The 26644-nt window shown below is 36.0% G+C and overlaps 1 protein-coding gene across 3 annotated transcripts in view; it reads right to left on the bottom strand.

Moving 5' to 3' along the window:
- LOC131507508 (transmembrane protease serine 11E-like) overlaps positions 1 to 26086 on the bottom strand; it is a 43081-nt gene extending 16995 nt beyond the window's left edge. For all 3 annotated transcript variants that reach the window (XM_058722381.1, XM_058722383.1, XM_058722384.1), the window contains exons 1-5: positions 25976 to 26086; positions 10238 to 10362; positions 5842 to 5963; positions 3432 to 3499; positions 413 to 576 (exon numbers count right to left, since the gene is read on the bottom strand). In XM_058722381.1, the coding sequence (XP_058578364.1) occupies positions 413 to 576; positions 3432 to 3499; positions 5842 to 5963; positions 10238 to 10362; positions 25976 to 25983 (487 nt within the window). In that variant the 5' untranslated portion in view covers positions 25984 to 26086. The remainder of the gene's footprint in view (positions 1 to 412; positions 577 to 3431; positions 3500 to 5841; positions 5964 to 10237; positions 10363 to 25975) is intronic.
- Positions 26087 to 26644: the final 558 nt, after the last annotated feature.

The raw sequence follows: 26644 nt of genomic DNA, 5'->3' as shown, positions 1-26644 counted from the left end.
CTAGAGCTGAGGTGTAAGTCCCAATACAGAGAAAGAACACAGACCCGGGGTTAATGAGAGATGTGCATAGGAGACATAAGTTTAGGGTAGTATTAAAATTAAAATACTTTATTAGGACCAATTTAGTCCCAAATAAATGTTCTATTGATGGCAAGACTCCATAATTAAAGGATATCCAAAACAATTTTTAAAAGTCAGTGCCTAAGAGGGCACTTGTTGGGATGAGAACTGGGTATTATATTTAAGTGATTAATCACTAAATTCTATTCCTGAAATCATATGTTACCTAACTTGGATTTTAAATAAATAAATAAATAAATAAATAAATAAATAAAATCAGTGCCTAAGACCAAAACTAACATGGAGCTGTTCTATGTAAGAAAATTAAACTAAATAACAGAAAGAAACTTACTTTTAATTTCAACTGATTCAGGATCTAATTTAGGGGGTCCTACAGCATCATGCAGCTTTTCAGTTAGAACACGTTGAATAATTTTATTGATGGCTTCAGGATCCTCAGTAGAGCGAAATCTGAAAATCAGCAGCATATGAGCCAACACTCCATGTTCCTCTGGACTGTGGATCAAAAAGAAAAACAGAAAAAAATGGTTTTAAAGATAAAGTTCAAAATTAGATTTGTGGTAATATCACAATCTAGCTTTTTCTTTATCATCCATTTGAAACACACACACACAAAACAAATCCATAATGTAATTTAAAAGATCCAATTTGTTTCATTCTATATTCCTATTGTTTTCCACATATAAAACTTCCAACTTAGCCTCCCTGATAGTAAGATAGCATGCTCACGGTGTCCCTTAACACCAAAATATCTAGTTATTAATATAAAAAGATACCCTCTTGTCAACCATTTAATACTATTAAATATACCATATGATCAATGTGAAATCAACTCTGGGTTTGGCCTCCAGGTTTAATTCCCAGTGGCTTAAATCCAGTGAAATCTCCTAAGCAACTTCATGCTTTCCTAAACAACTTCTAATCCTAAGGATAGTAGAAAGCTTGACCAAATTGTTACTTCATGTGATTATATTTTCAAGATAGAGCATTAATTAGCCTTAGTGTTGTTTGGATGAATTACTTCTTGGAGTCATCCTTGACTTCTCTTTCTCATTTTCTGTCAGCTACTCTACCTCCTTTTTTTTCATATATAATCAGTTCTCAAAGAAGTTTACTCCCCACTATACAGTGTATTGACTTCTCATATAAACTGTAAATGGGAATGTAAATTAGAACCTTATTTTTAGAGGTCAGTTTTGTTTATCAATTATACATTTGATGATCCATTTCTCTGATACAGCACTCCCTTCAAATAAACTTTTGTGTGTGCAAAGAGATTTATACAAATGTTTATCATAACCTTGTTTTTAAATCAGAAAAAAATATGTAACAACCCAAGTGTCCATCACAAGGGCATTGGCTAAATCAACCCTGACACATACTTGTAGTGAAATACCACACAACCAATTGTTAAGAAGCTATGTTACTTCTGCAAATGGAACTATTAGAGAGGGAGTTTTTGCCTTCTATTTTATGTGATATTGTGTTGTTTGAATTTTATATATTTTATATTGTTTTTGTAATCTGAAAAAACAAATAGGACTGTAATGAGAATATTGTTATGTATCTCACCCCTTTCACTGACTCAGCAACACCGTACAACAATTATTCTTTATTCCTTCTCTTAAACTATTCCTATACTGGTTGACTAATAGAAACAAAAACAAACAAAACTGTCTCTCTACCCCAGCTATTCAACTTATCTCTCACCTTATCACAACAAACCTTCTTGAAAGGGTAAATTACACTGTGCCTCATATTTACTTCCTTGCAATCTACTTCCTCCCTTTCCATCCCACTGAGTCTTTTCTGTACACTAAATGACTTCTTCATTGGCATATCCAGTTAATTCTTTCTGGTCATATTACTTGGTCTCTCAGGAGTATTTGTCAATGCTGACCATTCCATGCTTGAAACTTTTTGTCTTTTGTATCAGTGGTGCCTTTCTCATGATATCTCTTTTTTCTTTCTCCTTCCCTATTTCCTTGGCTCCTATTTTTTCCCCATCTCCTTACGTATTATTTTCTTCAGGCTTTCTTCATCATCATTTTTTTCCTTGCATTACCCTTTTTCTGAAAAATTCTGTTTACATCCACACTCTCTAGTACTTTGATTGAGAATGAGCAAAGGCGTATCTTCAACTCAGCTCCCTTTTCCTCCCCCGAGTGAGACTCGTATTTCAGGCTCATGTCCCCTAGTATCTCAGCTTAAAATCTGTAAGACTAACTTCATCTTTTGTACAAACTTGCATTTCTTCCCACTGATTGTAGAAAAAATACTAATGAGTAAGAAGGTTACTAAGATGAAGAGGTAAACAAATTGGAAAGTGATTTGGAAGGTAGAACTGGAAGAACATGGTTATTCATAAAATGTGAGGGGCCCAGGAAATGGAGGAGAGTAGGATGATGTCCAGGTTTCCCATTAGTGTCAGTGGGTTTCACTTGAGTTAGAGAATTTTCTGTGGAACCTACATGTGGAGATGTGCATGGGCAGGCAGATAGCTCTAGAAAAACAGTTTAGATTGGAAATAGAAATTTGGATTTCGATAGTATGAAGTCATGTGGGTGCATGAAGTCCCCTTGAGAGAGTGAAAATTTAAGGATTGGAGAAGTAGATACAGATCAAGAAAGAATAGTATTTCAAATCCCAGGGAATACAGACTTCTCAGAAGAAAGTGGTCAAAGTAACACCTCATTTAGAGATGTTTAGACATTTAGAGATGTCAGCTAAATGATAGACTGAGAGGTAACTTGCAGTTTTTGTCATTGAAATGATACTGGAAACAGCTCTCATTCTATTTTTTAAAAATACAAATAATTTTTATTAAGACAATATATTATTTAAGATACTTATATAGTATTTTGCTTAAAATGTTGTGCTCTGAACTTCTATTTATTGATGGTAGATGATCAGATCTGGAATTTTCTTAAATAAATATTTGGAGCAGAAAGAGACAGAGATGAAAAAAGTAAACAAAATTCATAAAGAGGAGAATGAAGAGGGTAAGACAAACCTCATCTACTATGCTATTTTATAGAGGGAACAATTGGTTATTAAACTAAGGAATATGGCTTAGGTACCTATTTTTGTAATTAGATTCCCAAAGAACAATTCAATAATATAGCCACCAATAATACTCGTCCCTTACCTCACCTTGCAAATGCTTTCTTATGGATTTAGAGAATGAGTAAAGCAAATTATAATCCATGCCTTAGAACAGTTGTCAAATGAATATTGGTTTAATTGAATTATATCATATCATTAATATTTCCAATAGTATTTATTACTAGCCAAGTTAACAGCTTTAGTTTTAAATTATATTCAGAAGTCAGCATTTTAGATTTACGTACCTGAACCTGATAATGTGAGGCTTGACAAACTCTCCCCTCAATGGAGATTTATGAAATGCATTTTTTACCTGTTCCAAAAATATTCAACATACATCAGCAAGAATAATTTTCTACAAGTCAATTTAAAGCTCTATGGAAAATTTAAAAACAAAACAAAGCAAAACAAGAAACATTAATCAACATTTCACAATTCACTCAACTTGAAGAATCTCAAAGAATCTTTTCTGGTATTCTACTCAGTGATTTCAACTGAACTCTGCCTTAGGAGTTATCTGGAAACCACAGTAGTTGGCCAAGAATGACATCTGCTGCGTACACTCAGAAAGAGACTAAAAAGGAATAAACACACTGTTTTATGAAAAGAAAGAGTAAATATTCATACCCTGAGATACAGACTTCTACTGTAGGTAAACAAAGGAAATTGAATAGTTCCGCCAACTGATGGTTGGATCATAGATGTGGGTGTATGACAGTGTCATGTTGTTCTTAAACCTTGTGAAGAAGTTACCAAATATCCTGGCGTTATCTGCACCCACTTCAGTACTCAAAATGCTCTTAGAAAGGCCCATGTGAACTAGGATACTTAGCCTAATATGTTCTGTAAGGTTTACTTTAATAAGATACCAGAATGTATCTTGTGGAGATATTTCTTACTACTATAATTAAGAATTCTATCCAACTTGGAGCTCCTGGGTGGCTCAGTCGGTTAAGCGTCTGACTTCATCTCAGGTCATGATCTCATGGTCTGTGAGTTTGAGCCCCGCGTGGGGCTATGTGCTGACTGCTCAGAGTCTGGAGCTTGCTTCCAGTTCTATGTCTCCCTCTCCCTCTCTGCCCCTCTCCAGCTCGTGCTCTGTCTCTGTCTCTGTCTCTGTCTCTCGGTCTCAAACATAAATAAAAACATTTTTTAAAAAATTTTTTAAAAGAATTCTAGCCAAATTAAAATTTTAAATTAGAAGTCAAGGTAAACATGTCAAGTATTTCTTGGTTTCAAGTGTGTGAATATTAACCAAACACAGTTACTACAAGCTAGTGATTGACTGACAGGAACAATGAGCCTTTTTATTCTTTCATATCTTTTGCTGACTCCTCTTTGTGCCCAAGAGCAGTTACTTCAATTATAAGACAGATCAGCATAGTACAAGTGAGTCCTCTAATGACAACATTCACTTGGATATTTTTATTTAAGGGCTTATATTTAATCAAATAATTTAAAAATTATTATTAATTTTAAGAGTGTTCAAGAGTCCTATCTATATTCCTTCATTCGTAAATCATTTTGGATCTTATAAAATTTATTTTAGTGAATGTCACAAAAAACAAGGCAAATAGTTGCATCTTTTTTGAACTTTTTAGTTCCATTTTCTTTTCTTTATTATATATATATACATATATATATATATAGTCTTAGAAGAGAGTATATTCATATACAGTCTATATATATGTATATATATATATAATACAGTTTTAGAGGAGAGTATATTCAGATATTTTCCTGATTTGTTGTTTATAAATACAAATTCAACCAGGATTTGACCCCCTCCTTACAAATGTATTTAAATCCTCAGGCTTCTAGTCTATTAGGCAGTTTCTATGCACATAACTGCCATTATGTTCTTACTCAGGATATTGGATATGGAAGACAATTTTAAAATTATCTAGTCTAATACCTTAATTTTCACATAAGAAAATTTGTCCAGAATGAAAATTGGTAACAGGTGGTTCTAAAACTAAGTGTCCCAACTTCTAGTTTAGGGTATTTTCCATCACATCATATGCCACAAATTACCTCATACACTGTCAGGAAAAGTCCAAATTATTCTCTAAGTAATCTGATAATGATTCGAATCATCACAAAGACTGTTGCTCTCTTGGCCTAAACTGATAATTTTTCCACTTTTTAAAATATTTGATTCATCTCTGAGGATGAATGTTGATGTCTTAAAGGTAGAGATGAGTATCCATGTATTTCCTATAGACTCATATACCAAAAATCAGCCCAAGGTCAGATATTTTTGAATACCAAAATACCATTCAAGTATGTGCCTGAATAGTTTCAGTCTCATGGTCTTTTGCTCAAGGTGTCTTCTATAGGATACAACAGTCATATTTTGGGTCACCCTCACATTCCCAAAATTCCTGGACTCCACTCATCAAGATTGTAGCATTAGCTATGGAAGAGCAAGTAAGAGGGACATAAAGGAAAGTCTACAGTTCACTTGCCTCAGCCCTGCAAGGTGTGCTCTCCAAGTCATGTACTGTCAGTTTGTTTTATATCTTTCAGGCAGGGCTGCTTCCCATTTTTCAAAGATACACAAGATTAGTTGAATGGATGTTTTGGAAGCTAGGTACCAAAACTTATGATATAAAGTGATTGCAAATGCCTAGAAATGGAGAAAAAAGTGCTTACCATTGATTCAATTTTCTGGCTCATTTCAGTGAAATTTTTAGAAGCCTCTTTTCCAAAGTCATCATATAGTTTGTTACTTGTAAATGACAATGTGCTATAGTAATTGTAGGTCTTCCTTTGGTCTATGAGGAGAGAGGGAAAAAAAACCATAATACTTTTAATTAGATGTGTGTAAAGCATCATTATTTCCCTGTTTAGACCAGAAAGAGTGTCCTACCCCAGGTCGTCATCTCCATTATCTTGCCCTGAGCTTCCTGGTTATCTCAGAATAAAAAACAACACTCATCATCATAAGATTTAGAGTGTAAAAGCCATAAGAAATGCTTGGTGATCCTGCGGGCTGATTAGTCATTTGTTAGCCATTCCTGAATTAGCCACGAGAGGCAGCAAGTTACACCATCAGAACGTACAAACAAGAATGGACTCAGCAGTCAGAGAAAGATAAACATCATATGATTTCACTCATATGTGGAATTTAAGAAACGAAACAGATAAACAGAGGGGAAGGGAAGGAAAAATAAGATAAAAACAGAGAGGGAGGCAAACCATTTGTGACTTTTAAATACAGAGAACAAACTGAGGGTTGCTACAGGGGTGTTGAGTGGGGGAATGGGCGAAATGGGTGATGGGCATTAAGGAGGGAAATTGTGGGGATGAGAATTGGGTGTTATATATAAGTGATGAATCACTAAATTCTACTCCTGAAACCATCATTACACTATAAGTTAACTTACTTGGATTTAATTTTTTTAAAGAAGTGTCAAAATAAAATGGACTCAGAAGTTTCCAAAGAGTAAACTTACTTTTATATTCCAGAAGTAGATTTCTTCCAATTCAGGAAACTACATATCAATTCTGGCCACAGGGACCATAGTGTAAGAAAATGTTTTGGGGCTAAAGAAGGAGATAACAGTAGAGATGAAAATGCTTGGAGTTCAGGTAGAGAGCTAGAGCTGCCATCTGACATAACCTTCCAGGGACACTTAATTTCACCTGACTCCCTTCTCACTCCACTTATTTTCTCCCACCAGCCATAAGGAGTGTCCTGTTTCCTTAGCCATTGTCTACACTTTCTTCATCCGGTTTTAAGCAGCCCTCATTTTGGGCCTGCTGAAAATTAACGCAGTATTCATCTACCCTTCTATACCTGAAGCAAGCATGGGACCTTAAGAAGATTCATTCATTCAACAAATATTAATTCTTCTATGAAAGACTCTGTGTTGAGTATTAGGAATATAATGGTGATCAAGACAGTTGTGTGTGGTTATTGTAGGAGAATGGAGTGTGCCTCACCCAATCTCAATTTCTTTCCTCTTCTCTCTTGCTTCTCATTCTTTCCCTCTTCACTTGAACCCCAGAGGAAAGGGAAACTAACATTAATTTACTATAATCTCCATGGGAAGGCAGTATGTCCACATTTAACAGGTAAAGACTGCAGTCTCAGAAATGTAAGGAAATTGACCAACTCTAACATGACATAGCCAGAAAAGACAGAACTGGATTTCAAGTCAAGCTCTAATTCTCATAACACAAACTTTCTTTACATACCACTTTTTGGGTGGGAAAAACCAAACCCACTCACTGAAGCTGTATAAGAAGTCTCTCATACATAAGAGTTTTGGGAAAAAACTACTGGTAAATTTCAAAAGAACATCCAAGCCATCCAGAGGATTTGGTTGGGTTGGCAAGGCTAGGAAATGGCTAAGGAATGGTCAGTGATGCAAAAGATGTTGCATGGCAGCCTGAAATGTTAGGACCTCCTGGAAATGAGCCACCAAAGTGAGGTGCTAGGGAGGTTTTGCCTTGTTCCCTCTTTCCTTACCTCCCTTTCACTGAACGGTCTTGCCCTGAAAGGCCAGAATGACCTGAAATCCAGGAAGTTCCCTGGAAATACACATAATCCCAAAGAAGGTTTTTAACTTATTGAAATACTGAACATTGGGTCTAAATTGGGCATAATAATCCTCATTTCTAACAAGCTCCCATGTAATACTACTGGTGGGGTACCTATCCCCTCACTGAAAAGTAGAGAGAACTGACTTATACATATTATTCTTATTCTGTTTTAAATTATTAGATTGACTTTTTGAAACTGCCATTTGTATAAGCCAAATATCCTCAAATATGACAATTTCATATGTTTCACCCAAATGAACAACTTATCTGTAGTCAATATTTTACTTTGTTGAAGAGACTCAAATAGGTCACTAAGAGTCAAAATATATTCCCAGTTGCCAAAATTATATGGCATGTGTAGTTGTTAGGAAATATTATTGAGGAATATTAACAGAAAAGTAAGAAAAATAAGGATGAACACTAGTTTGCTGATAATTTTCTAACAAGTTCCTGAATCTGTAACCTATAAGGATATTGTTCATAAGAGAGTCACCTCCTGTCAGACAATTTACAAAAGGGCAAAAAGGCAGACCTAAAGGCCACTGGATAGAAGCCACCCACACAATTCTATGCCGTCCTGGACTTTTTGCCAAAATGATGTTTTTTTTCAAGGTGATTTACCTCCCTCCTAACCTGTCTGTTTCCGTAACTATTTGGTTTAGTTGGTTATCTAGGTGTGCCAACTCCTCAATGCTCATGTGCTATATCCACTCTGTTCTTTGTTTATATCTCCAAACAGAGGGCGGGTCATACATGTAAGACAGTAACACATATCACAACAATCACTATTTATTCAGATGTGCTGTGTGGGCAGTGGAAGTTGAGTGTTCCATATTACCATACTGATCATCCAGACAATAGGATCCAGGAACAAGTTACTGGAAAAACCTTGCCAGGTTTTCATTTTATGCATGTGAGTAAGATTTGTAAGCCTTATAATGCATGGCTTAGAAAAAGCAAAGGAGAAATAGTAAGAAACATTTTCTCTCACTCCAGTAATGAAACCTCTAGCATTACTAGGAATCCCTTGTGAAGTCAGACAAACCAAAGTATGCCCCCATGAAGATATCATACATATGATTTACTAATCTTTTTTTAAGTTTATTTATTTTGAGAGAGACAGAGACAGCATGAGCAGAAGAGGGGCAGAGAGAGAAAGGGAGAGAGAGAATCCCAAGCAGTCTCTGCATTGTCAGCACAGCCCAACCCGGGACTCAAACTCACAAACCATAAGATCATGACCTGAGCTGAAACCAAGAGTCAGACACTTGACAGACTGAGCCACCTAGATACCCCTCACTAATCTTTATCATACAGTGCTAGGCATCTGTAGAGAGAAATAATGATGATTATAATATAATGAGACTCAATATATTCCTAACAGAACTATAGAATTAAGTTATTTTAGCCATTCTTTTTTTTTTTTTAATTAAAAACATGCTCCAGAGAAATCATCAAAATATAGATACTCCAAATTTAAAGATTTGTGTGTGGGCAAATTCTACCAAAACAAGTATTTACTTTAAATATTTTTACTTTAAACTACCCAGAAATGGTCCACCTTGCTTTAGAAATTGAGATTGGATTTGAGATTGGAATTGAGATTATGTCTGTTAGTGGAAGTAGATAACCAATTTACTGATCATACTGTCTCTTTATAGTAAAGCAACTTGTGCAAATTTGCAATTAAATTTGAATCAAGTGATTAGCTTCTTTGGTTACAGTGTCTTGACATCAAAGAATTAGTTAGTCACTAAGGGAGATATTAAGCCAATAGGTCATAGTGGAGTCAAGTAATTACAACCCCAAGCAAAGTAGAGGGAAACTTCAGAAGGGTTGTTATAGAAGAATAGTGCTAAAGCACCCTGGGGACCTTTCTAATAACATAGCACACTCATGGTTCATCTAGATGTGAGACACCTGACTACCAGAGTGAACCTCTTTATAATTAACCTTCTCAGCATATCCTATCCTCTTTAATCACATGTAATATATTCCGAGATTAGATTTAAAATAACAGAAATGGGCACTTATTCAACAATATATCATTATGAGCATTTTTCTATCTTACTCGTAAAGAATAGAGCCTACTTCTCTCTGATCCTTGATTATGTAATTAATTTATTGGGCTCTCAGGATTTCAATAAGTTGGAATAATTTTAAATCAAGGTGATTGTCCTATGTCTTCAAACAACTCAACACAGTGGACTCTAACTCTCCTATGGTCTTCCTATTTAATATTTGATTATTGCTTATTAACGAATATTAAAACTAGCATGCTATTCCCAGCAGGAAGCATTGCTACATCAAAGATAGATGAAAGAATCCTTCTTGGCTTGTGAGGATTGAGTAAGAGACAGGTAGGTAAAGAATTCTTTGTACCAGCTATGCAAATAAGTTGTGGGCATGAATGAATAGGCCTGAGGCAAATCAAAACTGGAATGCACAAGAGGAAATATTTAGGGGTAAATCACATGATGCCAGGGCAGCCCATACTTACTGTATCTCACATAATGAACAGTAAGTCCAATGCACACTGCCAGGATAATCAGGGATATAAAGGTGATAAGGCCAATAGCCCAGGGCTCCAAACAAGTTCTCTTCCTGGCCCTCACCGCAGCTCGCCTGAGAAAGAAAGCAAATAAATGGGTTATGTCACAGTATGCGCCACATGTACTCCTTAGTTAAAGCAGACATTTCTGGGGAATTCAGGACACTCAGGTGGTAGAGTACTGTTTTGGTTTAGAACATGCCCTGGTCCCAGGCTGCTGAAGCCAATCCTGGCTTCTGGTTGCCTGACCTTAGGCAAGTAATTTGACATCTCTGTGCCTGTTTCCTCATCCATAACGTGAAGATGATAATGACAGTACGTATCTCCTTGGATTTTTAAAAAAATTTTTTAACGTTTATTTATTTTTGAGACAGAGAGAGACAGAGCATGAATGGGGGCAGGGGGGACAGAGAGAGAGGAAGACACAGAATCGGAAGCAGGCTCCAGGCTCTGAGCCATCAGCCCGGAGCCCGACGCGGGGCTCGAACTCACGGGCCGCGAGATTGTGACCTGAGCTGAAGTCGGACGCTTAACGACTGAGCCACTCAGGCGCCCCTCATTGGATTTTTGTAAGGATTATATGAATTACTATATGTAAGGTGCCTACCACAGTGCCTGGCATGTAGAAAGTGCTGTGTAAGTGTTAGTTATGATTTACAGAGCTGGCTAGGTTCAAAATACTGAGTTAGGCACTGTAGAGGTTATAAAAATGTTTAAAGCCTATTTCTACCACTCTAGAATCTTAAATGGTCCATGAAACGCATTACAGCTTGATCTATACTATTCCAGATAGAATTTCTAATTCTATTCTCCTTCCATTTTTCTAATTTGTCTCCAAACAAACTTTGAGGATACACATAAAAGATACCCAGAACTCTCTTCCAAAGGACCTGTTTGACTCCAAATTTCAGTAACACTGCAGGAAATCCCTTCTGTGTAAGATTCCCTCAACCTCTCCCATTTGTTCTTTCTTCAAAAGCATGTTACTGAAAAATGTTTGTCAACCAGGTTTTTGTTTAATTATCACAGTTGCTGTTCCCTTGTGCTATAATAGTTGCTAAGCAAACTCAAAAGTTGGAGAAAATAAAATAATAAGTCAGAGTTTATGTTATTTTATTTTATTTTTTTTTCAACGTTTTTTATTTATTTTTGGGACAGAGAGAGACAGAGCATGAACGGGGGAGGGGCAGAGAGAGAGGGAGACACAGAATCGGAAACAGGCTCCAGGCTCCGAGCCATCAGCCCAGAGCCTGACGCGGGGCTCAAACTCACGGACCGCGAGATCGTGACCTGGCTGAAGTCGGACGCTTAACCGACTGCGCCACCCAGGCGCCCCAGAGTTGCTGTTATTTTAAATAAGGATGCTGTTATTTTAAATGTCTTGAGATACTGGTAGAATCATTGGCACGTATGCTTGTCTCCAGAGCACTGTCTGGTACATGAGGACTGGTGAGAAAGTGTGCTATCCTGGAGGAACACGGGAAGTTCAACCAAAATAAGGAGGACTCTGAGTCCACCTCTTTCCTTAGTAGCTATGAAACTTGGAAAAATCATTTAAACTCTGCCCAATGAAAGTTGCCCATTCATTGATAAGGGACAGGATAGCCATTCTGTCTAAAGCACATGATTGATTGCGGAATCCTGCATGAGGTCAGGAATGTGAAAACTTCTTGCAAACTGGAAAGCATTTTGCAATAAATAATTTTTGCTTACAGGAATCAAGGGGACTCTGTTTCCAGTTATGTAGGACGAGGAAGTGATATCATTTTGGTCCCTATCATACCTCATCATACCCTGGCTCTGTCTCGATGTTTTATTCTGTGGGAACACTGTCACAGAAATCAATACTATCATCATTGAGATATGATTCTGCCCCTCCTGAAAACACAGAGATATAGGGAAAGACTCCAGAGACTCTGTTTGGTCTCCTCCCTTGTTCCTGTGATTTTCCTATGGGATTATAGCCAAGGAAACTTCATCTTCCTCTCCCCAGTCTCTTCAATCTTCAGTCCTCCCTTGAGTGATATTCCAAACACCTGATCCTAGAATGGCAATTACTGCAATATAAAAAGACTGCTTTACGAGGAGGTTATTATTTTTCATGTGCAAATGTGCCTAAGAAACCTAAAAACTGATCCCTGCTGCTTCATCTCTGAATGCTTGCTATTCACCTGTTGCAGAAGAAAGGAGATGGATATAGCAGACGTAAGCAAAACTTTGGGGGTAATGTGGGGAGGGAAGGGCTTCTCAACTAATGTCAAAACATGCCAGATGAAGAATATGAATTTGTAATTGTTGGAAATGTGCTGTAATTATCAAAAATATATGATCACTATGTAGAGTTGTGAAACATGGCAGAAATTCTAATTACTCTATGATAACTTTTAATTAAGACAGCAAAGTAAAACAATGCAGCTGTTAAATTGATGGGGTAAATCTAGAAGTATTAACATTCAAATAGTCAATGATATATTTTAATGAAAAAATGTTGCAGAAATATATGCATTCTATGTTCCGGTTGTTTTTAAATAATGAAACTACATGTGTGCATAGCAAAATGTAGAGAAAGAGACACAAATTTACTAATAGCAAGAAGTGGAATAGCAGAAATATGAGAGACTTTCATTTTATTTACTTTTTGTGTTATGATGCATTCATTTTCTTAAAACCACAAACATAATAGCTTTTGAATTAAACAAAAGAGAGAGAGATTTTTAAAAAGGTAAAAAAAAAAAATAACAAGGAAGATTATACCTGTCTTTTTATGGATTTCCCATCACTATTGTGCCCAAGGTACTGTCCTAACCCCCACGATTCACAACAATTTTGGTGATGCTCTGTCTTTGGTAATTTGAAGGGACAACAGGGACAGCATGGGACAAAGAGAAAAGGGAATCTACCAAAAACACTTTGAATAAACAATAAGAGAGTCTGATTCTGAGTCCTGCCACCAACTTATTTATTGTATAATCTTGTACCAATAGATTCTCTTATTCTCGCTCTTATTTTATACAGGTCAAAACCAGAGATAATAATTTCAGACCCCACCTAACATGTTGAGCTATATAGAGATTAAAATGATAATTTTTTTTTTATTACTCTGGGTTCACAAGTAGAAAACAGTCAGCAAGGACTATTATTAGTATTGTTATTTTCATTATTAATAATAATGGTAATCACCACATTGCTGAGATGTTAGTCATTTGAAACATTATCTCTTCTCTTCCCAGTCTATATGGCATTGTTTTTCAAACTGATTGACCCTGTTTCTTAATTACTTTTTTTGTTGCTCTCTCAGCAAGAGATCCAATACTGAATTATTCCTAGTTACATGTGGTTGAAGTATGCTCAAAAAAAATAGGTAAAATGGAGGAATAAAGTGCCTATCAATAGACACTTAATGTAATTAACCCCTCTTGTACAGAAATCCTGTCCAACGATTATTGTGGCCTGTTGAAACTTTTCTGAACCTTTTCATGTAAAATCACACCTTCAGACAGACTAGATAAATTCTAATAGTTTCAGTGGCATCAAATTTCCTTTTTTATGTGATTTTTCTTTTCGGTTTGAGGACATGTGTGATTAGACAATGAATATAGCAAGTGAATACAGCAAATAAAATATGGGTACATTTTTAGAAGCCTAAAATGGCCAAAAGATAAGGAATATGTCCAGAGTTGTATTATCATTATCACTTCCTAATGTGTCAGTTTAGAATTGTACTAAAAAAGAAAAGCAGAGATAACAACAAAAAGGCAAGGGCAAAAAAAAAAAAAAAAAGACACTAAGGCAAATAAACCTCATGGCAAGCACTGGAGAGTAAGTCAGGGCTCACAGTGCTTCAAAGGAAAGTTTATCAGCACAAGCCCGCACATCACACCACCATCATAGACTGATTAACAGTGGATCTCAAACTCTTTGCTTATTCTCTGTAACGGTAACCAGCACTGATATTCCTAGTCTGCATGTTTCACCAGACCAGTCCAGCTGAGATGTTTTGAATGAACATGTGCACAGTATCTGTAAAGCTGATGGTTCCAAAGCATTATTATCAACTACTTCAACTACAGGTCAGCAAACTCTTCTGTCAAAGTTCAGATAGAAACTATTTTAGGCTTCCTGGGCCACACATTTTCTGTTGCAACTACTCAGCTCTGCCCCTGTAGGCCCAAAACAGCCATGGACAATATACATGAACAAATGAGCATGGCTGGGTTCCGATAAAACTTTATTTCTGTACACTGAAATTTGAATTTCATATAATTTTCATTTGTCATGGCTTTTGATTTGTTTTCAACCATGAAAGTATAAAAATCATTCTTAGCTCAAGCACTGTACAAAAACAGGTGGTGGGCCAGATTTGGCTCTTGGGCCATAGTTTACTGATGGTTGACTTAAGCAATAACCTACAAGTCAATGCAAATTGTGTTGGGAAGCTATAATAATCTTTTAATTTTCCAGTCTCATCTGCATGGCAAATTTAATGTAGTCTGTCTGTAATCCCATTGTCACTGACCTTATTCTGGAATTCTCATTAAAATTTTTCCTGTAGCTTAACAAGTTTTCTTTTCTGTCCTCCCAATCTCTGGATCACTCTCCATTTCAGTAAGCTATCTTTCTAGAAGTGATATAGCCAGTTGAGACTACTAGAAACCCAAACTGACATTCCCCTTTTCCCCATGAGCTTTCAGGCTCTTCGCCTTTGTTTCTGCTGCCTCCTAGGTGGAGTAACAGAGTTTAAGCTCTGCTTGCATCATAAAAACTCATGTGTATTTAAGAGCCAGTTCAAAAAGTCCCCTTAGTTAGGTCTATCCCCCTGCCCGCCCCCTCCCCCCCCCCCCCCCCCCCCCCCCGCCAAGCATCAGAGCATCACATTGAAGTATGTATTCTGAACTCCTTGAGGATAGGGACTGAGCCTTACTTATATCTATATTCTCTGACTTAGATATATTCACAGAGGGAAATGAATTAAAATTGACTAAACCAAATTAAACTGAATGTTTGTCAACACCATAGTGTAGGTTTTAATTTCTCTCAAAGCACTTCTAGTCTGCCTTAGCCTTGGAAAAGAACTTGGCATATTACACACAAGGAAAGACAGGTCAGAAGTTGTGAAGAATAATTACTATTAAGTAAAACCTGATTTCCATAAAACACTTTATGTAATGATCAAGCTTTGTGGTTAATATTTCTATTTCACCTGAAAACATATGATTTTCCAACTGTGATTTGATCTATCCACTGTAAAGTGTGATCATAGTACAGAAAGTGATAAATGCAAATGAGGGACATTAATTTCAGGAAACATGTTATCTGGGGCTATTAAAGGTCTGTATATTATAATATCAAAAGAAAAGCATGAAGAAAGATACCACAATAAAGTAACAACCTGGTACCTTATGACATTGCTAATCCCCTAAGTCAGCACTTAGGATTTCAAATATCAAGTAATAACTATTTATTCAATTTTTATTACATTTTTGGCACTTGTTTATTTCTTTAGCTTATTGAGTTGTGCCTGCTTGTTCTATCTACACAAATACCTCAGGTGCTTTCTCCTCTGTGGAAAACTCATACCAGTAGGCATTGGAGAGATCTTTAATCTTTCTTAAAGTTTGTAGAATGAGACTATAAAAATATACAGGGTGGAATTAACATTTGTATATGTGTGCATGGATCATATATTTTCATTGCTTTTTTTAAAAGAAATACAAATTACTTCTTATAAAATTGCAAATAACATATTTCTGTCCTGTCAACTGTTACACAAATTTATAAAGTGTCTAATAACATCAGTCAGGCCTTTGGACTGAATTATGTGTGCATTCTCAAAAATGATAACTATGAAAAATTCACATAGAGAAGTTACAATTACAACAAGGTGGTAGTCTAATTACCAGAAAATCTTTTCCATTTTCTCCTTACAGCTAAGGTAAATGGTGAGAAGCTCATTGTTTTTATTATAAATGTTTTTATTTATATTCCATCTTGTTCTAGATTGGCTTAAGGTAACTTAAAAGGACATTAGGTGTAGATATAGATATAGACATATAGATATAGATATAATATAGTATATATGGTATTAAATTAAATTTAGAGATGCAAAGCGCACCTGGGTGGCTCAATCAGTTAAGTATCTGACTTTGGCTCAGGTCATGATCTCACGGTTTGTGAGGCTGAGCCCCACATAAGGCTCTCTAATGTCAGCGTAGAGCCTGCTTTAGATCTTCTGTCCCCCTCTCTCTCTGCCCTTTCTCCTCCACTCTCTCAAATATAAGCATTTTTTTTAAAGTTTTAAATTTAGAGAGAATTTAAATTCTCTGCAAGGAGAAAACAAACATGAGTGAAAACATAAAATGGGAGTAATACTAAAACTATGTAAATTCCCATTTAGACATTTCCTTAAGTCCGGCCACAAAATTTGTAGCTTACCAGCAACCAACTCAAAAACAAAAATAAACAAACAGAGCAAACAAGCCAACCATGTTCAGGTACATTCTTCATGGCAACCATAAAATAAATACTGATCAATTATTCAGTAGCAACGCCACATTTTTCTCACAAAAAAAAAAAAAAAAAAAAAAACAACGTATATAATGTAATAAGTTCTATTCTCCACAATATTCCTACATTGAAACAAAAATTAGTTTTGTAACACTCTTAGTGTTTCCTTCAATATTGGCAGGTGACACCAATTACTACCTAGTGAAAGCAGTATGATGGGGAAGGGAGGGGAGCAGTATAAAATCATTCATACCAAGCTCTACAACAATTTTTAACATATCTGACAACACTTCCTTGATTATTACTGAAATGACTCCATAATGGGATTTCACATTGTAAAATATCTAAAGATTATTGAAATTGTAGGCACAAAAACATAGTATTACTTAGTACAGCAATAAATACAGTACTTAGTACAGTAGGAAGTTTTAAATAGATATTGTGAATAAACATTGTTGACGGAAAACCCTACCCCTCATTAACTGTTAACTTAGCCAAAACCCATAGCTTAACCATTCCTATATTTAACCAACCATAAACTCAAGTAATAATATCTTTTCTGGCACCTAATTTAAATGGAAGTTGTGAAAATCACACATGTGATCATTAGACTTTGTTAAATACACATGTTATATTAGTGGCGAGTATTAGTGGCAACTCAACAGGAAGGAATGTCTCTGATCTCCATTGTGTGATCATCAAGGTATTTATTAAGTTCCCAGACAGATATGGTGCAGCACAGGAAACCACAAACTGAAATTCAGGTTGACACTTAGCCTGACCTCTAGAAATATATAATCATAGGTAGATGTGGTGAAACAGAACTTAAAGATAGTATTAAGAAATTAGGTATGGGTTTATAGATTTATAAATTGAGCTATCTTAATCTTTAATTCCGCAGATATATTTGCTTTCTTTTCCTCAAACTCTTTCCACTTCAAGATATTAAATTGGCACGATCTGAGTAAGGAACTTGAAAAGCCAGTTTCCCACAGAAATGTCGACAAGGGATGCCACTGCAACTAGTCGTGGGAATTGTACACACTTAAAAGTGTAAAAGAAAATAGGAATTCACAGGAAGTGTGTGAGTATGTGGCGGCAGGTGTTATTAGAAGAAAAATAGTTGAGAAACCTCAGTTTGGGGCTGCTCTGAGGCTAACATATAGACTTTCAGAAACTTTTTGTAACGTTAGATATCTTCCTACCAAATCTTTCTCATAACTTTGCTTAGATGTCTCCTATGAGAGTTGGCATGATATAGTAGAAATAGCTCTGAACTATAAAACCAGTGACCTGCATCTTAGTCCTGAGGGTTCTTGCTTAAGGATTAAGTCCTTTCTGGGGCGCTTGGGTGCTCAGTCAGGATAGCCCCCGACTTTAGCTCAGGTGGTGATCTTGTGATTCGTGAGTTCAAGCCCCATATGGGGCTCTGTGCTGACAACTCAGAACCTAGAGCCTGCTTCAGATTCTGTGTCTCCCGCTCTCTCTGCCCCTCCCCCGCTAGTGTTCCGTCTCTCAAAAAAATACGTTAAAAAAATTTTAAGGATGAAGTCCTTTCATCTGAGCCTGAAGTTTCTCAGCTGAAAAACCTGAGAGCATATGCAACATCACACAAATTCCAACATCCCTTAATCTCCAACTTGCACCATTGTTGCACGTGCTCTCATTTTCTTCATTTGTTAAAAAAACAATGGGGACTTTAACTGATCTAAATGCTCTTTAATTTCCAGCAAAGTTAGTGTTCCATGTCTCACATGACTTAAAAATGCTTAATATTTTTGTAATAAAAATTCAGCATTTATCAAACAAGTAGCTTTCACATAATTTTCTCTGGTTGCCACATGCCAGATAACTGGAACAAAGTAAGGGATTACAAGTAAGGGACTGCAAGTGATCCAAGTTTTGTAAGAGGAAGTCATAAAATGTCTTTACTGCTTGCCTCCTAAGCCAGTTTAAAAATCCCTAGACCCATGACATTTCATTTTACATAAAACAGTAATGGCCCTTAAAATTGGAACGTATCCATTGAAACACATGCTAAGACTCTGTGGTGTCTTCCAGGTTGCTGTTTTCCTGGCAAACACTGTTAGCCACAAAGAATCCCTTCAGTAGTCTAGAAACTCCTGTTTATAATATCTGAATTAATTTGTCAATGAAGAACAATTGGAAAATTACTGATTCTGTTAATATTTATATTATTCTTCCAGATGTGAGATTTCTTGATTAATGAATCCCCTGCCCCAGTTGTTGACCTGTAATATAGAAAAGTATTGGGTCTTAACTTTTTAATGGAACACAGAATTTATAAAATTGATCATTATATAATTACATTAATAATACCCTAATATATTGGCATTTTAATGATAATGAAATATGCTCAGATTCATGTTAGAATAAGGTAGAATTTGCTGTGTAAATCAATACCATAAAATTATAAAGGCAGTGTTTTTTTATCCAAAAGAATAAAATATTTTCAGTTACCAACACCCACGGCTTTAATTCATATCTATATGCTGATGGCTACCAAATCCATAACTGCAACTCAGATCACTTTGCTAACTTCAGACCCATATGTCTACTGCCTGCTGTTCATCACAATAGGATACACTTACCATCGTTCAAACTTAACATGTCTGTAGTAGATACTTGTAAATGTATATCCCAAATATTTTCTTCTTATTAATAGAATTTTTGATATTTGGTTAAGTACGTGGCCATCTGGAAAATAGAATAGGGTCCCTTGTCCATAGGAGTCACCATGTGAATAAGTTCTGACTAATGAGTCTCTATTCCAGTGGGTGGAATCCTGATGTGCATTTCATAGCTAGAATGCATATGTGCTAGTTGGAGCTCAGGCAATCATATTGGACCGTGATTTAGAGGATGTATTTTCATTGCTAGTGGGACAGCACAACAGCAGGAGCCTAAATTCCTGATTACTTTGTTAATCTCCTCACAGGTTTACCTGTTTGCCTCCAGACTTGTTTATATTATTTCCCTTTTATATAAACCTCTGTTACCCTAAATTTCTTGTCACTCCTACATAGAGAAATCCAATGCTATTAAAATATGTAAAACAGATTAATTGCAGTCAAGGTAAATTGCCACTTTTATGTAATTATCTTTGTGAAAAGAGAACATCAAGAAATATATTACTAACTTTTTTATAGTTTCTGTATATGGAAAAGATGATAAAATACTTTTAGTTAATATTGTCTAGCAGCTGATTTTAAGATACTCTTGATTATGCTCTATGACTTTAAACAAAGGACTTCCATTTCCATGTCTGGGCTTTGGCATCAAACTCATTGGCATCCATGAGTTTGGATTTAGTCCTGGCTCTGCCTCTCACTAGCTAAGTGGCTCTGAAATTACTCACTCTCTCTAAGTCTACATGTCCCCACCTATAAATGGGGCTAATGATAGGACCTAAGTATAGGGTTCTTCTGAGGGTTAAACAAAATAACACCTATAGAGCAATTGGCATCAGACCAGGCACATAATAAAGGTTCAACAACTGTTGGCTCTTGTCATTATTTCCACCATAATAATGAGAAATTAATTTGTTTTAAAAGTGGGCTGAAAAATCCCTCAAGTTGCCTCATGCATGCCTAAGGGGATAAGAAGACAAAGCAAGTAAGGCTCCCAAGCCTTAGTGCCACTTCACCCACAGCAACTCTGCTCCATGTATCAGGAGTTTGCTTAGGCCTCATGTGTAAAAAGAAATTCAACTGATGAATTAAACTCCAGCTCTACCAATCACTTACTCAGAGATTTGGAAGTCTCGGTCTTCCTAATCTTTGGTTTCCCTACCTGTAAATTCATGGTACTATTAAAATTATCTACCTTACAGGGTAGTTGATAAGTACCAAATAAGAAAATATATGGTGGAATCATCTATATATATTTTTTCCTGCTCTATGTACCCTCTCTGAATTTTGCTAAATGCAACCTGACAAGCTTTTAAAGTAAACAACTAATTTTTAAAAGGTCATACATTTCTGTACATATTCAAATGGAAATAATAATAATAACAGTAGTATTTCCTAGATAATGTAGACACCTGTGTTAATTTAACTCTTCTACTTGACAATATTGGATTCAGTTTACAGGTGAACAGGAAAAACAGATCCTCTCTCTACTATTGACTGACTCACCCATTCCTGTAACCACATGCAAATTACCTAATCTTTGAACATTGAATCCCCTACTTTATAGAACACAGATAGCAATGCTGCCTGTCTACCAGGAGGAAAACTGAGAAGACTACCCATTGAATAATAACACTGTTGCTTATAATTATAGCTTCTATAGCTTTTGACACAATGAGACAGTTAAATCATCCTTGCTGTAGAACCATTGTGGTAGATACAGGAGACGGGAGGATGGTACAACATTGTGGTTAATAGCATAGGTTTAGAGAGAGGTAGATCTAGGTTAACTCCCAGTTCTGCCATGTGTTACCTCTGAGCAAATAATGTTACCAACTGAGCCTCAATTTCTTCACCCATAAAATGGGTATAATAATATAATCATAGGTTGTTATAAAGATTAAATACTCATGATATTTTAAAACGGTAGGGGCGCCTGGGTGGCGCAGTCGGTTAAGCGTCCGACTTCAGCCAGGTCACGATCTCGCGGTCCGTGAGTTCGAGCCCCGCGTCAGGCTCTGGGCTGATGGCTCGGAGCCTGGAGCCTGTTTCTGATTCTGTGTCTCCCTCTCTCTGTGCCCCTCCCCCGTTCATGCTCTGTCTCTCTCTGTCCCAAAAATAAATAAAAAACGTTGAAAAAAAAAATAAATAAATAAAATAAAACGGTAGTTGGCACATAGGACATGTAAAACAAATGATGGCAATCATTATTTTGTTCTTCACTGACTCACAGGTTGACTTGAAACAAAGTGCTAAATTCTTCTGTATCTCCTTTTGCAGCTTCAAAAAAGAGACATCACCTGACATCTTTAGACAAAAGATTGCAAGAGAGAATTTAGTGATGATGTATGGTACTTCTGATTTCCCTAGCTTAGTTCTATTATTTCAGAGCTACTATTCTAAAAGTCTCACAAATTGCCCAACCACACAGGCCATGTAAGTAAGTGGGAGAAGTTCGGGCTTGCAGATTCTGGCATAACTTGATATCTCTGCAACCCATTTTTTTTTTTCTCAACCTCTTAATACTTTCCTATTCTCTAATCCACTCATTTCAAATATATTAAATTATGCTTGCAGTTGTGAGGGCATTCTTCCTAATTCTCACCCACCGTCTTTGATGAGAATATGTCCAAAGGAGTGTGCTTTATGAAGTTCTTCATGCAGTTCCTCTAAATCCTAATGCTGACAAAGCCATGGAAAGCAGCCAGAGCACCCATTTCACCACCTTCTGTCTTAGAAGACCTGCTCCACAGCTACCCAACTCACCCCATTCTCGATTACTAAAGCCATCAGGCATACTTATAAAGCTCAATGACGATACTGAAGCACATGCTGTTGCTTTTTTTCTTGAATGTTTCTACTTATTCCCTCTTTGTATTGAAACAATGGCATATTTTTGGAGGAAAGCCGACAACAATGAAAAAAATAACAAAGGTCCCTTCAGACAGTTATAGTTACAACAGACAGGTGACTTCTTTCCATGATATGCCGCTCGAATTGAACTTGATTTTCATGCAATAGCAAATGTTGTAATCCTTTTTAGAAAACAGTGATGATGTAATTGAGGTATTATACTCTCAGTCACTGCTCACCTTTGAAACAGTGTGGAAAAGTTAGGTCACATTTTCGTCTTGTTTTAGTACAAAGATAGTTTTAAGAAAATTAAATAAGGGCAGTCCATGCATTCTTTAAAATGTTTCTAAAAATGTACCAATGAAAGTAAAATACATGCCACCACCTTTCCTCCTTCAGCATTTGTGTACATTATTTCATATCAATCTGTATACGATCTGTTTCTTTGCCTAGGACATTGTATAGCCATATATGCCTACACATACATGCACATTTTCTCCAGATCTGTATATGGGTGTGTGTGCATGTTTTCCCTTTCTCTATTAGAATGCAAACTTTCCAAAGACTCTTCTTTTAGCTCCCCGCACATGATAGACAATGTGTTATGGCAGTAACAGCATAGACTTTAGAGCCAAGAAGGCTAAGATCAGATTCTTATCTGATTCAATATTTACTAACCCTGGACAATCTGAGCCACACTTATTTCAACTCTTAAAGGAGCAATCACAATAAGTTGGGGAGAGGGGGAAGTTGTGTGGTTTTTTTTGTTGTTGTTTGTTTTTCTTTCGAGAGAGAGACAGAGAGACAGAGACAGAGACAGAGTGCAAGTGGGGAGGGATAGAGACAGAGAAGGAGACACAGAATCCGAAGCAGGCTCCAGGCTCTGAGTTGTCAGCACATAGCCCCACGCAGGCTTCAAATCCACAAACTGGGAGATCGTGATCTGAGCCAAAGTCAGACGCTCAACAAACTGAGCCACCCAGGTGCCACTCAATAAGTGTTTCTCAAGGTATTTCCAGAATTAAATAAGATAGTATTTTAGAAAATGTACAACACATAATAGGTGCTCAACAGATAGTTTTCTTTCTTCAGGATCCCATAGCAACTCTGGGCCTAAACCTCAATTTGGTGACCTTTCAGTATCACTATCTCTGAATTGATTTGGGTTAGAGGGTGGGGGAGGGGGATATGCTTGATTGGTTTTACGTTAAGGTTTCCCTCTAAACAAACATATTTTTGATCCATATTAAGACCCTCCCTGTTGGACACAAACTACCCAAATCATGTCTGTATCCACCCTTCAGTTTCCCATACCTTCTGAAATTATCTTCTCTTCCTTAATCATCACTACATTGCATAAATGAGTACTCTTCTCCCTTGGAGGGAAAAGTGACTAGGGAGAGATTACCTCCCATTATGATATAATTATACCAATTTAAATAAAACAAAGGGCTATAGCTCTCTTAAAAGCTGACCTATTTCATTTGTGCTTTAATTCCATTCCACCTTACAAGTTCCTTTCTTTTTTATAGCTTTACACTGTAATCAGTACTTCTCAAACTTTAGAGTGAATAAGAGTTACCTGGTGTAACTTTTAAAAAATGTGATTCCCATGCCTCAACCAGAGATTGATGAGAATTTCTAGGATGAGAATTGGGCTTTTCTATTTTTAATAAGCCCCCATTGAATCTAATGGAAAGGGACCATGGGCCACACACAAACTGAGAGGTAGTTCTCACCCTACTGAGTAAAAACTAAAGTTGTCCATTTTTTTAATTTGAATATTACTCATTTCGCCTTTGTGCATCTAAATTTGTGTAGATACTGTCTATAAATTCAGTCTGTTTATCTTTCATTCTTATCAGTGGTTGCGGATAACTACAGTTAGCATACATCCCATCATAAATAAATATATTTAATAAATATATTCTTCTCTTCCCAATCTCTTCCCTATGAACTTATTCCTAGTAAATTTTTCTTTAACCTTCTGCTCTCTGTGTGTATGTTTATAAAATCCATGGGTTATTCTCTTCGTGCTCAAAGGATAGTATAAAATAAGAATTTGGGGGAAACGGTAGCATATGAAAAATAATATTTACCTGGTCCAAATTTCTTTTTACCTTTTAATTCTAAAATAGTGGTTCTCATTTAGAACAGGTGCAGTGAGTGAGGGGGCTCTCAGAAATTTGGCTAACAAGGAAGGAATGTGACATTTGATAAAACCCTCCAGTGTTTCTTATATGTTTGCCCAGCTATGAACCAATGTCCTTAGAAAGAACGTATTTCAATTACACCTCTTTCTTCAAAGCGTTCCTGTTGGTGCAAATGTGCATAGTAAATTTAGTCCCTTTCCACTCTAGCCCATTCTCTTAACACCTCCTAGGCTGACAAACATAGATATGCTCCCCTTTTTTTACAGTTTTAGATCAGGGAGGAGTTTTTTGTTTGTTTATTTTGTTTTTCCCTGAGAGATATCTTCCCTCTGCTCTGAAGTAGGACCAAAAAATAGATACATCTTTTCCTTCAAATTAGAGACTCTACTCAGAAAAATGCATTCCAATACCCCCATGTTATAGCTCCTCTATACAATTTCTAGACTCACTCATATCTAGCATAGACAAAGTCTGAAATCTATTTAGTACCTTAAGTTTGATAGAGATTATATGTTTAAATAAAAGCACTCTTTTTTACAGTAATATTCTTAAAGATAATGTAGTAAAAAGTGTAGGACAGAAGAATCATCATGGATTATAGGGAAGTACTTGCAAAAGGTAGGGAGCCTTGAAGTCTGACTAAATTTATGTCTGTAGCTCTTAGTTGCTTCATCAATGTGTATAGAAGAGTATTAAACTTTTCATAAGTATGTGGAGCTTTCTATCAATGACAGAGACTGAGTGTTTGCCCCTATTAAGATTCTACTGGAAGTTTTTCCGAACTGTTTCCTTCTCAAAGTAGAATCAAAAAAAGAAAAAAAAAAAAAAATGACATGCCAATATATCACTTAGAGAAAATAAAATCTTAATCTGAAGATAAAATTATTTTTCAGAGTCCAAACTAGTACATAGAAACTTTGTTACTGTTTAGTTTCTAACTTTGAATGAAAACAACTTCAAAATAATTATGATTTATCTGTTAGAGAAGTGATTGTGGCCAGGTATATCACTGGATTTATTTTTTAAATCCAACTCTAATAATTTGATCAGACTGTCTCCTTAAATTATTTTTTTCCTTTCAAAACATCTATAATTTTGAAATTTAAATTATTTACTTCTAGAAATGAATGTAATTTTGAACTGCATGATTTCAGATTTATTTTTTCTCACGTATACCTTTGAAAATAAGAATATTTTCTCAATAGCACAAAGCCCAAGCTAAGAACACATTCTATTCTTGAAACTAACTAACCAGTTAACTAAAAGACAGCTGTCAAACCGCATCTACATTTATCATTTATTGAATCCATCTGAAAATATATACAAAAATATTTGGGGATGAAGCCTTACATCCCAGGGAACACTAATGCAGAAAGAAGAGAAATGTATTTCTTGACATAATTTTATGTTAAAATCAAAAATATTTTCTTAAACAAATAATAAATTAGAGATCTACACATTCTGTGGTGTGGTTTTTGCCATTTTGAACTACAAGTTAATTTAAGACAAAGAAAAAAGGAACTCACCGATACATCGCTGACCAACAGGGAAGAGCCCTGTGGAGACCGAGGTCTGCAATCAAGTGTGTGCATCCAAACTATATCAGCAATTTCATGGGCTGGATTGAGGTGAAGAAAGAAGTCACTAATGATGTAAATAAAACCAGTCTGACGGGTCTTGGCAAGTGTAGTGGGGACTGTTTGTATGGGGAGCAGGACTAAGTCAATTTTATAGGAAGCATGAGAACATAAATAATTTATAAGCACTTTCTAAGAGTGGAAACTTAAAAGTTATTGCCTTAAGATCATAATAGCTTAAAAGTGTTAACGTGCACCAGGAGTTTTGTAAAGTTCAGAAGTTTAAATCTAGGAAGAAATTTTAAATCATATTGCTCAGCCTCCTCATGTTTTCAGTGAAGAATCATTTAATTAAGTTAAATGATTTGGTCAAAATCACATTGTTTATGACCCACCAACCCAGGAGTAACAGCTATATTTTTTAATTTATCTAACATGCTTTCCACTCTACCATGCATATAATGAAAATTCTCCTTTGGTATTGACTGTAAGTCATCTGTTGAAAATATAGTAGAGATTAAAAAAGTATTAATACCTTAAAATTATGTGGCATCATTCTTCTAGAAAAACCAAGTAGTTTATAGATATTACCCCCAATTGAGATAGTATATGTCTTTC

This window comes from Neofelis nebulosa, chromosome 3 (assembly GCF_028018385.1).
Source record: "Neofelis nebulosa isolate mNeoNeb1 chromosome 3, mNeoNeb1.pri, whole genome shotgun sequence".
NCBI classification, from domain to species: domain Eukaryota; kingdom Metazoa; phylum Chordata; class Mammalia; order Carnivora; family Felidae; genus Neofelis; species Neofelis nebulosa.
This window is presented reverse-complemented; position numbering and strand designations above follow the sequence as displayed.